The 14,769-nt window shown below is 36.4% G+C and overlaps 1 protein-coding gene across 4 annotated transcripts in view; it reads left to right on the top strand.

The window, feature by feature from the left end:
• Positions 1–14,769, top strand: part of ARID4B (AT-rich interaction domain 4B) — a 136,544-nt gene that overhangs the window by 81,540 nt on the left and 40,235 nt on the right. For all 4 annotated transcript variants that reach the window (XR_016508327.1, XM_090263464.1, XM_090263462.1 and 1 more), the window contains exons 9-14: positions 3,146–3,225; positions 4,866–4,942; positions 6,338–6,492; positions 9,302–9,374; positions 13,591–13,685; positions 14,530–14,627. Coding sequence is in view for 3 of the 4 variants with exons in the window: in XM_090263464.1 (XP_090119590.1) it covers positions 3,146–3,225; positions 4,866–4,942; positions 6,338–6,492; positions 9,302–9,374; positions 13,591–13,685; positions 14,530–14,627 (578 nt within the window). In the remaining variant the exon portion in view is untranslated. The remainder of the gene's footprint in view (positions 1–3,145; positions 3,226–4,865; positions 4,943–6,337; positions 6,493–9,301; positions 9,375–13,590; positions 13,686–14,529; positions 14,628–14,769) is intronic.

Here is a 14,769-nt window from a genome sequence, read left to right as displayed (position 1 = left end):
ACATTTATTGGATACCTCTTCTGTGCAGGATTGTGCTAAGACCTCTACAAGGATTATGAGGTGTAATTACATATCCTCATTTAGATAGAAATATGGAAATGGAGTAGCAGAGGGTTAAGTAATTCTTCAAGCTTTGGGTTAATGGTAATCTGAAAACTAGTGTATGTGATCATTTCTTTTCTCCTAAAGTAATAGGATTCTTTAAGAATTTTTTTTGAAAACATGTTTTAAAAATAAGTTTTGTGTCTTTTTAAAACAACAGGAACATTAAATTTTTCACTGTTAGTATTTTCAGTATTGATTAAAGATTCTCTCACCATAATTTCTAAATAGTTTCTTTGATAATGAGAAAAACATTTGTGGGTTTATGATATTGAAAGGTCAGTAATCTGCTTAATCAAACATTTCATTAATGTTTTAAAAATAGAATTATTGATAAATGCTATCCTCCCCCCCAAATTGAGATCTTTTGGACAGTTATGAATAATTTTGTCAACCAGAGTATGACATTGTGTTCTAAGTCAAACAGTCTTGACATAATCAATATTTGCATTTGTGTTTTTAAAATTAAATTGAATACATTTTACAAGTGTTTTGGTAATACCACCATGTTAGAAAAACAGTTGAATACTCTTAGGAACTATAAACAACCGAATGTGTATCAAGCATTTACTCTGGTCAGGCACTATGCTAAACTTAGTTAACATCAGTGGTATCATTTAGCCCTAATTGAGACTGAAAAATAAGTGGTATTTAGTTCCGTTTTAAAGGGAGGAAATCTTTGCTTGCGTGAGTCATACAGTCTTCCTTTTCAGTTTTTTCCACTGTTTCTTTTCTAACCAAGCTTTACATGAGTTGTTCAAGGTACAGATGTATCCTGCTTAGGGTGATCGCATCCCCCTTTAAAGCTTTGAGTGCAGAGATAGCAAAATGAAATGCCATAGGGACCAAGAAAATAAGATAAGTGAGTGAATGGCATAAAATAGGGACTGTGGTGTGTGTGTCAGAATGAATTGAACCCACAGTCAAATACCACTGTCAGCAATGGATGGAGCTATCAGTTTTCAAAACTAAGCTCATGAGCAAAAAACAAAAGGAAAGATATGATGAACAGTTTTAGACCCAAGTTTTAGACTCCTGATATTTAGGGTGTTTACACCTAAGTATCTCTTAGAGTTCAGCTCTATTCTGAGCTCCATGCTGGGCATCTCTTCATTCAGTGTTATTTAGTCGCCACAAAACTTAGTAAACCTAAAAGTAAATTTATTCTCTCCTTCCCCATTTTCAAATTTGGCGCTTCTCCATTGTTTCCCACACGATGAATGACAGTTTGCACAAGGCAGAAACTAAGCATCCTCTTCTCTCTCACCTCGCCACGTCCCTAATTAGGTCTGTATTTCTCATTCCTTTAATTTGCTGTTGCCACCACTTTCCATTCAGGTCACCATCTGTCACCTAGGTGATTGTAGTGGCTTAGCCCCTTTTAACTCTTACCCTTCTCTGGTCCATTTTTTTTTCCATGGCAGGGAAAGTAATTTTTTAAAAAGGCCAATCTGTGATGACCGTATCCAGCTTTAGATTTTGTCCTAAGAATTAATGTGGCCTGCAAGACTGGGACATCTGGACCCCGCTTGTCTCTCTCGTTCAGTCCAGGTGGAAAGTCAGCCACACTGGCTTTTTGCTTCCCGGAATGGTTCCCGTAGCTTGCTGTCTCAGGGCCTTCTCCTAGCCCCGTTCCCCTAAGTGCAGCTCCACACTGTACACACATGCGCACACACATCCTTGATAGGCCGATTCCTGCGCAGCCTGCAAAGCTCAGCCTAAGTGTTGTCTGCTCAAGAAAGCAGTCCCTGACCGGTAGGTACAAACTTAACACAGCAGCGACTCACTGATGCGCACTTCTTGTGGGGTTCTCATCTTCCCCCTGGGGTGCAAGCTCCACATGGGGGGGGGGCTGTGGCCGGCCAGGCCTGTGTATTCTTCAGCACCTCGTACAGCACCTTGTTATACTGGTTAGTATTTGGAGAATGACTGAGATGAATGAATGAACCAGTATTAGGTATTTATTTCAGGACTTTTTTTGAAATGACAGGAAAATTTCCCTAGATGTAATACATGTAAAAGACTTTAATCAGTGAATTAATTGAGAATGTCATCAATATTTAGAAATGCATAACGCAGTGCAATTACAATGATGAAAATTATTAGCTAACTTCCTCGAAGACTGAATTGGAACTAACCTGCTTTGGGCTCCTCTGTGGCCTGTGGCCTGTGGTTAGAGTACATGCCTTTATGTCCCTTATAGTGTGTCATTTTTCAGAGCTCTTGAGACAGACCTTGAAACAACTGGTCATTCAAACTTGCTGGGGGCCTAGTTTTCGTTTAAAAATGTACTGTCTCATTAACTTGTTCTTGTATACCTAGAGGACTGTCTTGGAATTAAAATAATTAAAATTCATAGGCATCTTGCATTGGCATTGCCTTTAGGAAGACATGCTTTAATCTCACTGTAAATAACAGCTGAGGTGATTTCAAATAAAATAAATCTTCTAGTGTTAGTAATAAATCTTATACAGACTCTAGAAAGGTACCCACTTGGAAGTGTTTACTTTTTAGAATGGGCAGCATTATGAAGAAATTTAATAAATGTTAAAGTATGTATTTAAATGTAAATAATAGTAGAACATTATCTCTGGCTCTTTTTTTTTAGGATGGAGACTGCTCTGATTAAGGTTCTAATACTTGGTCCCATTTTGGTTCCTGTTCTTCTCTTAGCCATGATGCAGACCCTTGGCTAAAGCCCTAGCTCTACCACTTTATCTTCCCCTGCTCCACTTCCATCCCAGCTTTCCATTTCTGGCTAGGATGTGGTCCACAGCTGTAGTCTAGTCATAGCCGTGCTTCTGCTTTCAGCACGTGGCTGTACAGAAACAGTGCAGGTAACCCGGAGGCAGGGAGGATATAGGATGTAAATTCAGAGTTCCTTGTGTGTGTGCTGACATGTGTGTACCTGTTTGCCCTAAAACTAAATTTAATTTTAAACTAAGCTGAAACTATTTTATGAAAGATTTTAAATAACTGGTACTTATGTAACTCTCTATAAATGTGCTTTTAGTTATAATAGTTTCACACTTTTTTTTAAAAGGTGGTTTGTCCTGATTGTAGTGATGAAATTGCTGTGAAAAAAGATAATATTCTTGTTCGATCTTTCAAAGATGGCAAATTGTAAGTATAACTCATTTGGTATGAAAAATGTGCTGTTTTTCAAAATTAGGGTGATGAATGATAAATTTGTTATTTCTAGTGACATCCTTTTTTCATCATTCAGAATATTTCAGTGTATGAACATTTTTCATATTACTGCGTGTATGTCTTTCCTTGTTCGTTTTGGTCCATGCTAAACTATACTCTTAGTACTAATTTGTGAATTTTGCCTGGTGATTTGTTGAGGTGAATTTGATATATCAGCCATAGCTAATACTTGATCGATATATTAGTTGAAATATTTATTCTTCTTGAATGTCTTTATTAGGAATCTTTAATATTTTTCATTATGTGTCAGTGATTGTAGTGGTACCTGTTGTATAATATTTGATTTTTGCAGTAGTCAGAGGATTAAAATGGGTTGCTGTACATGATGTTAAGTGTTAAGAAAGTAATTTTTCATGTAAAACTTTCTTAGAACTGAGTTACGAATTTTTATGGCTTTTTTTTTTCCGTGTAAGAATTGTGGTCAGATAAGCCATATATTTTATACTCTTGCCTTATAGAGTGATTATATTTTAAAAGGATAATGATGTTTTAAGATTGGTGTTTGGATTTTCAAGTTCTGAAAAGTGATTTTAAAAACAATTTATGAAAATCATGGTAGCAAAATTGAGATAATAAGAAATTTGAACATGGAAATTGAATACTGGTTTGGTGGTATTATTAATTTCAAAATGTGATAATGGTTTGATTATATTTTTTTAAAGAATTTTAAAGTTCCATAATGAAATATTGTAAATTAAATTATATAATGCCTGGGATTTGCTTCAGAACAATCCAGTTGGGGTGGGAGGGAGTAGGTATAAACAAAGCAGTGACGATGAGTTAATAATTATTGTAGTTGGGTGATGGATATGTGGGAGTTCATTGCACTATTCAATCTACTTTTGTGTACATTTGAAATTTTTAAAATAAGTTAAAAGATATAGGCAAGCTGAAAAATACTTTTGTAATAGTTTCAGGCTTTTGTGGATGGAATGACACAAGCCATATTCAGGAAAGCTGAATAATGATTTATTAGTGTAAAATAGGAGATATATATGATGTGTATGATAGAACGAACCTCTTATAGTTGTTTGTATCCTTATAGTTAAGTAGTTCCATAAAATGTTTGGAATTGTATATTAGAAGTTTGCTTGTGAATCTGAAATATAGTTTAAAAAACTGCTAAAGGAACATTTACATTATAAACTATTCCATTTTTCTCCCAGTGTTAAAGTTAGCACTTTCTTATGATTGTTCCAAGACAATGGTAAATTTCTTACTGTTGACTTCTTATTTATTGGATTGATGCATCCTACTATTCAAACATTTTACTTGTTATTTTTAGTATTTCAGTGTTTTTAGTATTACTTTTAGCCAGGGACCCTTGATATTTGAGAATACATGTTCTTTATAAAACCTCTCTTAAGGGTGAGGTCCTTTTGTAGATGATCACATATATTAACACCCTACCTAACATTTTATTTGGAATTCGCAAACCTGTGTGCAGTCACTTTCATTGTAAATGTCAGTGTTCCCATATTTCCAGTTGCTTTCTGTGGTATGTAATTAGGCTCTTAATTAACCTCTGTTGTATTTTTGTGTTTTTAATACAGTACTTCAGTACCAAGAAAGGATGTCCATGAAATGACTAGTGACACTGCACCAAAACCTGATGCTGCATTAAAACAAGGTAAGGATAGTCTTGGAATAAGTTATGGTTAATTTAAAACTGATAAGTGTTTTTGAAGATTAAATTTTCTTTTACTCTTTAAAGAATATTTTTCAGAGTAGTCCTTAAAGTTGTACTTCATTGTGACTTTGACTTTTGTAAACCCATGTGTCTTTTGTTATCATAGGTAGGTTTCCTTTTTCTTTTTTCTAGCTTAATGTTATTTAGAGTGTGAAAAGACTATATTAGCAGCTGTTGTTATAGTTTGGCTTTTGCCTCTAAATAAAATGTTAGTTCCTGAGGATGGTAGAAACAGGAATCAAAGTAATTTTGATTTGGCATTTCTTATAATGTAACAATTGTTATGTCCTGTATGGTAAATGCTGTAATTGCATTTCTTACTAAATTTTTGCCATTGTGAATAGCTGTTTATTTTCTCTTTGCATGTATTCATCAAATTCAATAATATGCTCTATAGACTAGTTAAAAATCATCAAGAATTTATGGTTTAGTCCTGGCCAGTGTAGCTCAGTTGGTTGTGCATTGTCCTGCAAACAGAAAGGGTGCAGGTTTGTGGGCTTGGTCCCCAGTTGGGGTGGTGCAAGAGGCAACCAATTGATGTTTCTCTCTTTCTCCTTTCCTTCCCCTCACTCTAGAATCAATAAAAGAAAAAAAATTATGATTTAGAACTTATTTTCATGTATTATAAAAAAAAGATAATAACTGTATAGCTAATTGTAATTGATACTAATTGTTAATACAATTTAGGTTTAACTAGAGATGTAGAGAGCATATTTATAGTATATTTTCAAGTCTTGCATGTTCGTTACAATAGCTCTGTCTGGTATGTACTACTATTTAATTGTTGTTTGTTGGATAAACAATTAAAGATTTACCTTAGCTCTGGCCACGTGGCTCGATTAGTGGGAGCGTCGTCCGTACACAGAAATGTTGCGGGTCCAGTTCCTGGTTGGGGCACGTACAGGAGGCAACAGATATATTTGTCCCTCCCTCCCTTTCTCCCTAAAAATCAATAAACATATTTTTGAGTGAGAATCCTTTTTTAAGTTAAAAATAAAAAGATTTATTCATCTTAAAGGTTTTTTTTACTAGACATGCTTAATTTTTGTTTAAAAGAAGAGAACTGTTGTTTTCTCTTGTATTTGCTTGAACCTAGGTCACCTTCTGATGGTGGCAGTTTTGCCGTCTATAAACGTGGCAGCCTGATGCTTGAGGTTGTTCAGGCTGAATGAGCTGCTGCATGGAAAGCAGTTACCTCTGTGTCTGCCACACAGCAGATACTTCAAAACTGTCAACAATATTAGCACAATAGTTATTTCTTTATCTTGTTTAATATTTGTAGACAAATTAGTTGTCTTGTTTGTCCAGTTTATGTAGTTTATGATCTCTCTCCAGCCTTTGATCAGGCACTCGAATTTCACAGAAGTAGAACTATTCCTGCTAACTGGAAGACTGAATTAAAAGAAGATAGCTCTAGCAGTGAAGCAGAGGAAGAAGAGGAGGAGGAAGATGATGAAAAAGAAAAGGAAGATAACAGCAGTGAAGAGGAGGTAAGGAAACGCAGTTGATGATTCTGCCATTGAAAATTACAGCTGGCTTTCCTTTGTGAGCTAGGATTTGGCATAAAGTCATTTAGCACTTAAATATTTTTAGTATTAGAATTATTTTATAATTAAATCATATCTGTGGTACTCATGATAACCAAGTAGTTTGCTTGCTTACCTTAAAGTAGAAATATGGTTTGTGAAATTAAAAAATAAGTATAGTTATCCCAGTAACTTAGAAACGTTTCTTAATTATGCTGTGCTTTTGGCTTATCAGACGATTAAGGAAACACCCCCTTAGCAGAGCTTTCATGTGCTTTTCACCATCGTGTGAACAGCTGCTGCGTCATACAGTGCTTACACTGCGTCTGCACGTTTTATTGAAACACCTAGAAGAGCACAAAATACATATTCCATCTAGTATTAAAAAATAATCAGCAAAAGAGTAACGATTAATGGGAATCTTAAGTGATTTTTATCTAGTGTAAATGGGTGGGTAGTTATGATGAGATCATAAATAAGACATCTGAATTTATATGGGTCAGGGGCCTGAATCTCCAGGTCTAGCGTGACAAGTACCAAGGAAAGATGTCCATTAGGTTACTGGTGACTGCACCACTGTACTTCTTCATGGTTTGTTGGACAGCTTCATGGAAGTTACTGAGTGAGAGGTGCACACAGTGAAGGCAACTGTATTTGATCACGAAGTGAATTGTATTGAATGTTTTCAGGAAACTAAATTATTACTGTCAATATGTAATATTTTAGGTAAGTTATGGAATTCTGCCACATAACTGTAGTAAACAACTATTAATGACATAGGGTTGTTTTAGAGTTTGTTTTATGAGATGCTGATCTTCACAGGCAATGTGCAGTGTAAAATTTTCCCTGGCTTTAGTCTCCTTTCCTCCTGCTTTCTAATTAAAAGTTCCTTGCTTCAGACCTCTTCAGGCTGTTTCTTATTCTAAAAGTCAAGCTTCACTTACATTATCTTCTTTATAATCCATCCCCCACCTTCTTTTCTTTTCTCTCTCTTTTTTAAAAAATTACTTCTTTGGTATGCCTCCCCACTTGGAACTGTGTGCTGTAGCAGTATTGAATTACATACCTGCTTCTACCCCCCTTGGCGCATACAGGACGTGCTCCTGCAGTGCCCTCCCCTCCCTTCCCCGAGTCAGCCTGGCACACTCCTGTTCAGTTTCCAAGCCCGACTCTGTGTCACCGTTATAAAGGGAAACCTCAGAAAAGTTAGTCACTCCATTTGCTAATCTAAATTACTACAGTTTCTTGTACATACTTTTGTCATTTTTCTATGTGTGTGTGTGTGTATACACATACATACATACGTACATTGATTTCTGTATGCTTCTTAACTCCCCTACTAATCTATAAGCTCCTCAAGAGTGGGGACCTTTTCTTACTGGTACTCATATTCATAGTGTCTGACATAGTATATAATATATGAGATGATCCATAAATGTTAATTACCAAACTTTTGGTGCTTAGTGTTTCACAGATGTTTATGTAAAAGCAAATCTGATTTCCACTTCAAAGATTTTCTTATGTTATATACAAACCTGACTTAAAATTTTTGCAACAGGAATAAATTTTGCAGTTTATGAAAATCAGATATTATGTCATGGGGACATTTAAAGTAATATCTAGACTTACATCAGACTACCTTACCAAAACACATCACATGTGGATCATGTTTAAATTGAGAAATACAGATTAATAAATTTCATTTATTCTTCTCTGCACAACTAGCAAGGCTAATAGTTTATCAACGTGAGTTTTTGTTTTTAACTGTCCTTCCTCAGCTCTGCTAGATTTTAACATAGCGGGATACCTTTCATTCAAACAATGGCATTAGATACATGATTTTTAAGAATTAAAATGATTTAGACTACTGATAGAAAAGTATGCTCCTAACTTTTAGCATTAGAAATACATTTGCCTTAGCCAGAGTAACTGTAAAGCCTTCGTGTATATTTTAGACCACTTTCTCTGCAGTTACTCCTAGTCGTTGCTCATTTTTCTTTTATTTGATTCAGCACCTGACCCAGTACCTCCACTTACTGGTGCTCGTTAAATGTTTCTTGAATGGATGATAGTCACTCAGTGGATGAGTTCCTCAATCTCACCTACTACCCGGCTCCTTGCAAGTTGCTTCGGGACCAGCCCCTACTGCCATAGCCCCTGGCCACAGCAGCAAGAAGCTAGTCCTTCCCTTGTAATTGATAAATCGGGGAACTATTTTATTACCTGAAGATTTCCCTAAGTCTGAATCTTCAGGTATTGTAGATCAAGTTCGTTCCCCACTTTACTGATTTTACAAGCTTGAAGTACTACACAGTGGGGCCGTGTGTAATAAAGGAGATATGTAGTTACAGCTCCTGGGACCCACATTGTACAGTTCCATGAAGTGCAATGATCGAGTCAGTTTTGATGTTAAGTTTAAGTCCTGACCCAATTTAATAGATGAGAGTAGGTCTTCTTGACTCTGACTTAAGGAACTGATCTCTTACATGGTAAGAAGCTGATGGGCCACCTTTGTTGTCTCATTTCTCATATGAGAATTTCTGTTTTGGATGGTCACCGTTGAGATACCTTCCAGGAAATGCTCCTCTCTAAAGCATAAAATGCCTGCACTTTTCTGGGTTTGAACAGCTTAGTATCAAGACATAATTTTTATTTGGTAAAAGCCTGTGAAATATTTTAGTGAGTATTAGTCATTGCTCTTGGTAGGAAGTCTGCTTGTATTATTAAATGCTTAACTGAGGAAAATATTCTATTCTTCTGTGACTAAAATTAGGAAGAAATAGAACCATTTCCAGAAGAAAGGGAAAACTTTCTTCAGCAGTTGTACAAATTCATGGAAGATAGAGGTGAGTGTTTTTTCTTCTTTTTCATCATTAATGTTAGGTATCAGATAGATAGCCAGTACTTTAAAATTAATAATTCTGTTATTAAGCTTCATGTCACTGGTAATGGCTATCTTTTTGATGGCCAGTATCACTAGCACCTAGTGTGGTGTCTGTCACATAGAAAATGGAATGAGGAATTTGACTATATTTTGATAGATATCATGGCCATGGACCCATAAATGCCTGTGTTTTGTCCTGTCTTTTTTCATACCCATCAATGGGATCCCAAGGAACTCTCATACTAGGGAACAGCAGCAGAATAGGGATCATAGTAGTACCATTGTATCTGACCTACATATGCCACTAGTAAAAGGCCTCCTTCTCCAAATCACTGTTTGATATACTTGGTGGGGGGGGGGGGGTATGTGACTACGCTCTAAAGATGGGCCACAAGTATTTATACAAAAATTAACCCATAAATAGAGAGCCAGATATAGAGAAATGTCACACATCTCAAGGCGATCCTTGGCTTAGCTCACTGAATCTGCCTAATGTTGTGGAAGACATGAAAGGGTTGGGGGTAAGAGGAATGGGTAATAACCCTCGTGATGACCTAGTCCTCTAGTAACTGTTGCTTATCTGCTGTTCAGAGTGTACGTTCCTCCTTCCCTGGGAAGATGCTAGCAAGGGAAGGGAGTCGGGAGAGGCAGAAAGCTTTCTAGCTTGAGCAGAAGGAAAAAATGAATGAATAATATTTGGAAATGACACTATACTCTGGTAATTAATGATTTTTAAATCCTTGTTTGCATTGCTGATGAGTAGAAGCTGACTTTGTCTTTTGCTCTCATAAGTGACAGTGGCTACTACAATGTAGTTATCTTTTAATTTAATGTCCATTGTCCTTGATTTCTGTGTTATTTCTTTGTATGAATGGAGGCTTGGCCTAAGAAGGTAGGCTATTTCTTAGGCTTTTATATAAGATAAATTAAAAAGTAAAGAAAATGAATAAAATCTAATATTAGAACAGTGGTAAAATATGATTATGTCCATAATAAATTTTTTACAGAGGGCCATAGGTTGTGTATTTCTGTCCTTCCTGTTATTTCCTCTACTACTTTATTTTTTAAACTATATTTTATTGATTATACTATTACAGTTGTCCCAATATTTTCCCCTTTGCCCCACGCAACCCAGTGCCCCCTTCCTTCCAGCAGTTCCCCCGACCTCTTAGTTCATGTCCGTGGATTGTGCATATAAGTTCTTTGGCTTCTCCATTTCCTATACTAGTCTTCGCATCCCCCTGTCTATTTTATGCCTACCAGTCATACTTCCTGGTCCCTGTACCTTTTTTCCCTTTCTCCGCCTTCCCCCTCCCTGGTGATAACCCCCCAGATGATCCCCGTATCTATGATCCTGTTCCTTTTCTAGTTGTTTGCTTAGTTTCTTTTTGTTTTCTTTTTAGATTCAGTTGTTAATAGTTGTGAGTTTGTTGTTATTTTACTGTTCATAGCTTTGATCTTTTAAATAAGCCACTTTAAGATTTCATGTAATAATGACTTGGTGATGATGAACTTCTTTAGCTTTACCTTGTCTGGGAAGCACTTTATCTGCCCTTCCATTCTGAATGATAGTTTTGCTGGACAGAGCAATCTTGGCTGTAGGCCCTTACTTTTCATCACCTTGAATACTTCTTGCCAGTCCCTTCTTGCCTGCAAAGTTTCTTTTGAGAAATCAGCTGGTAGTGTTATGGGAACTCTTTTGTAGGTACCTCTGCTTTTTTCTTGCTGCTTTTAAGATGCTCTATCTTTAACCTTTGGCATTTAAATTATGATATGTCTTGGTGTGGTCCTCTTTGGGTCCAACTTGTTTGGGACTCTCTGTGCTTCCTGGACTTGTATGTCTGTTTCCTTTACCAAATTAGGAGTTTTCTCTCATTACTTTTTCAAATGAGTTTTCACTTTCTTGCTCTTCTTCTCCTTATGGCATCCCTATGATTTGGATGTTGGCACTTTTGGAGATGTCCGAAAGTCTTATTTTCTCCTTGTTTTTGTTTGTTTGTTTTGTACTCTCATTTTATTTTTTAAATATTTATTTTAAAAGATTTTTATTTCTAGAGAGAGGGGAAGGGAGGGATAAAGAGAAGGAGAGAAACATCAGTGTGTGGTTGCCTCTCAGATGTCCCCAACGAGGGACCCCTCCCATAACCCAGGCATGTGCCCTGGCTGGGAATCAAACTGGCAACCCTTTAGTTCGCAGGCCAGCACTCATTTCACTGAGCCACACCAGCAAGGGTGTCTCCTTATTTTATTTTATTTTATTTTATTTTATTTTTTGAATTCTTGTTTCTTTATTCTGCTCTGGTTGAATGTTTGTTTATTCCTTTTGTTCCAAATCATTGATTTGAACCCTGGCTTCCTTCCCTGCACTGTTGGTTCCTGTGGGCTTTCCTATATTTCACTTAGTGTAGCCTACATTTCTTCCCCTATGCTTTTGCCATACTCAGTGAGTTCTCTGGACATCCTTGTCACCAGCGTTTTGTTGAACTCTGCATCTGATAGGTTGGCTATCTCTATTTCATTCAGTTCTTTTTCTGGGATTTTGTTCTGTTCTTTCATTTAGGCCATACTTCTTTGTCTCCTCATGTAGGAGTCTCCCTGTGTTTTTGTGTATTAGGTAGAGGTGCTTTGACTCCCTGTCTTAGTGCACCTGTTAAATTGTATAGGGCAGAGCCTAAGGTAATCACCAGTGAGGGACACCCAGTTTCACTGCTTTGTAGCTTTGTATGTAGGAGAGGGGTCGGAGATGGGACAGTGCTGCTGCCTGGCTGCTGGAGGCTTGCCCTGCACTCGCTCCATTTCCAGTCACCACCCACTTCCTGTATGCGACTGGTACCCATCTATCTTCCTGGTAGTTGTTCCCAGAATGGATGGGTTTGTGGATGTTCTAGGACCGTGGGCCCTTTAAACAGATCTTCCTGAGAGACCAGCAGTTTCTTCCACCACTCCAGTCCCCACTGGTTTCTGCAGCCAGAAGTTATGAGGCTTTATTTTCCTAGCACTGGAACTCTAGGCTGTGTGGTCTGGCCTGGGGCTGGCAACCCTCGCTCCTTACGTGTCCCTCTCGTTTTTTTACCCAACACACATGAATGTGAAACCGCCATTTCTTCGGCCACCAGCTGCACCAGTGCCACACTGCAGGTACTGTGCCCCAGCTCCCCAGCTCCACCCCTCCTACCCGTTTGTATGAATATGGCTTCTTTAAATCCTTGATTTATACTTCGATTTTCTAGCAGTTCAGTGTGTTTTTGCTTTGAGGTTAGTTGTGATCCTTCTTATGATTGTACAAGGAGGCAAAGCATGTCTACGTATACGTCCATCTTGACCGCAGGTCCTCCTCTACCACTTTCTAAAGGTTTGGTAGTTACATTGTCCTTGCCCTACGTTTTTTCATGTTAGAATGAAAGAAAACTAGCTTTACTCTAGAAGCATTTGAGTAGTCATAACTTAGTAAAATGTAAAGAAAATATAAAAATAGCTTCCGTTGTGGACCAGTTTCCCTTCACTTACCTTAATACTTTCCTCAGTTTTTTGTTTCCCTTATTTTTAAAAACTTTCTTTTGTTGGTATATTTTGCTTTCTTTGGTAGTTATTCTTTAATGCATTAGGGGAATGAAAGTGAAATGAAATATAAGGTTTCAAAAGTTTGGTATGAGAAAAAAGATTTAATGAAATGGGCTTAAGTAGTAGAGATGTTTTTGATTAACAAGGGATTTTTTACCTCATATATACATGATGGGGCAAATTAGGTAAATTTACTCTTGTGAGTACACAAAACCTGGTTTATTCTTGTATTGTTATTTATTAATTGTGTGATTTTCCATGCAAACAACTGTAAACCTACTTTTGCCGCACCCTGAATGAGTATGTGCATGCAATGTATTTGGTGGTAATATTTTAATCTTTTGAAATTTTGAATAAAGAATGTAGTGTGGTTTTTTAAAATCTTCTCTAGTAGTATTTTATTTTTTTTAATTTGTTGATTTGAGAGAGAGAGAGAGAAAGGGAGAGGGGGAGAGAAACATAGATTTGTTGTTCCATGTATTCATTGGTTGATTCTTGTATGTGCCCTGACCAGGATCAAACCTGCAGCCATTGTTTATCAGGTCATTGCTCTAACCAACTGAGCTGACCGGCCAGGGCTGTAGCACGGTTTTAATGCATTTTGTTTTCCTTAATAGGCACACCTATTAACAAACGACCTGTACTTGGATATAGAAATTTGAATCTCTTTAAGTTATTCAGACTTGTACACAAACTTGGAGGGTTTGATAATGTAAGTATTACAATCAGAAGTGAAACATGTTTTTTTGTATGTTTTATCATCTAAAATTTTCTATTCCAACTAATGCAAATGGAAAATAGAAGTTAGAAACAGAGCTAGCCTCCTGAGACCAAATTTAAATTTAACGATTTCTAAAAATGAGCTTTCTGACTTATGTTCATCAAACTTGGATAAACCACCTGTGTATGTCTGACTCACAGCAGGACCATATATCAGTGGAAATTCTTGCTTTTTATGTCTCCCACTAGACTGTAAAGTCCTTAGGAGCAGGGATCTGTGTTAATATTCTTCTATATTTTTAATCTCTTCTATTGTGCCTGATATATATGCAGAAAATCTTTTTTTGAACTGAAGAAATTATCCTCAGGTTGCCATGATGTATGGAGCTCATCTGATTAAGACTGTTTTGTGAAAAAAATTTCTGTAGAATAAAATGCTCTAGTAAAATCCATAGAATTCCTTTGATTTATTAGCTTGTAGGTTTTATGGGACATGATACATCATTTTAAAATTTTAACCTCTGTTTCTGTATTATAAATTTTCATTTAGAAACCTGGATGCTTTCTTATTTACGATAACAGGGTTTATTTAAAATTCAAGTGGTATGATATTTTAATATTTGTAAGTCTCTGAGATTTGTTAGACTACTAAAACTTACTTTAAAAAATTGTTGTAAACCAAGTTTTTATTTAAAATTTATTGAGATTGATATTTTTCATCCCTTTGTAACTAGAACCAATACATATAAACATATATTAATATATACTGTGTCTATCAAAATCATATCTATATCCTACCTTTAATTTGGGAGTTTTCATTTCACTTCGTCCATTAGATTGAAAGTGGAGCTGTTTGGAAGCAAGTCTACCAAGATCTTGGAATCCCTGTCTTAAATTCAGCTGCAGGATACAATGTTAAATGTGCTTATAAAAAGTAAGTCAATATACTTGATATAGCTATATTCAATTTTTTGTCTAGAAAGCAGGATGGAATTTATCACGTAACTGAGGCTAATTCTTCTAAGAAAACAGAAATTTGCTATAGTAATCACTAATACAGAATTTTCTAGAGTGTA

Source organism: Furipterus horrens, unplaced genomic scaffold (assembly GCF_987537825.1).
Source record: "Furipterus horrens unplaced genomic scaffold, mFurHor1.1.pri manual_scaffold_15, whole genome shotgun sequence".
Classification (NCBI taxonomy): Eukaryota; Metazoa; Chordata; class Mammalia; order Chiroptera; family Furipteridae; genus Furipterus; species Furipterus horrens.
The sequence above is the reverse complement of the archived record's forward strand: the minus strand, read 5'-3'. Positions and strand labels throughout refer to the sequence as shown.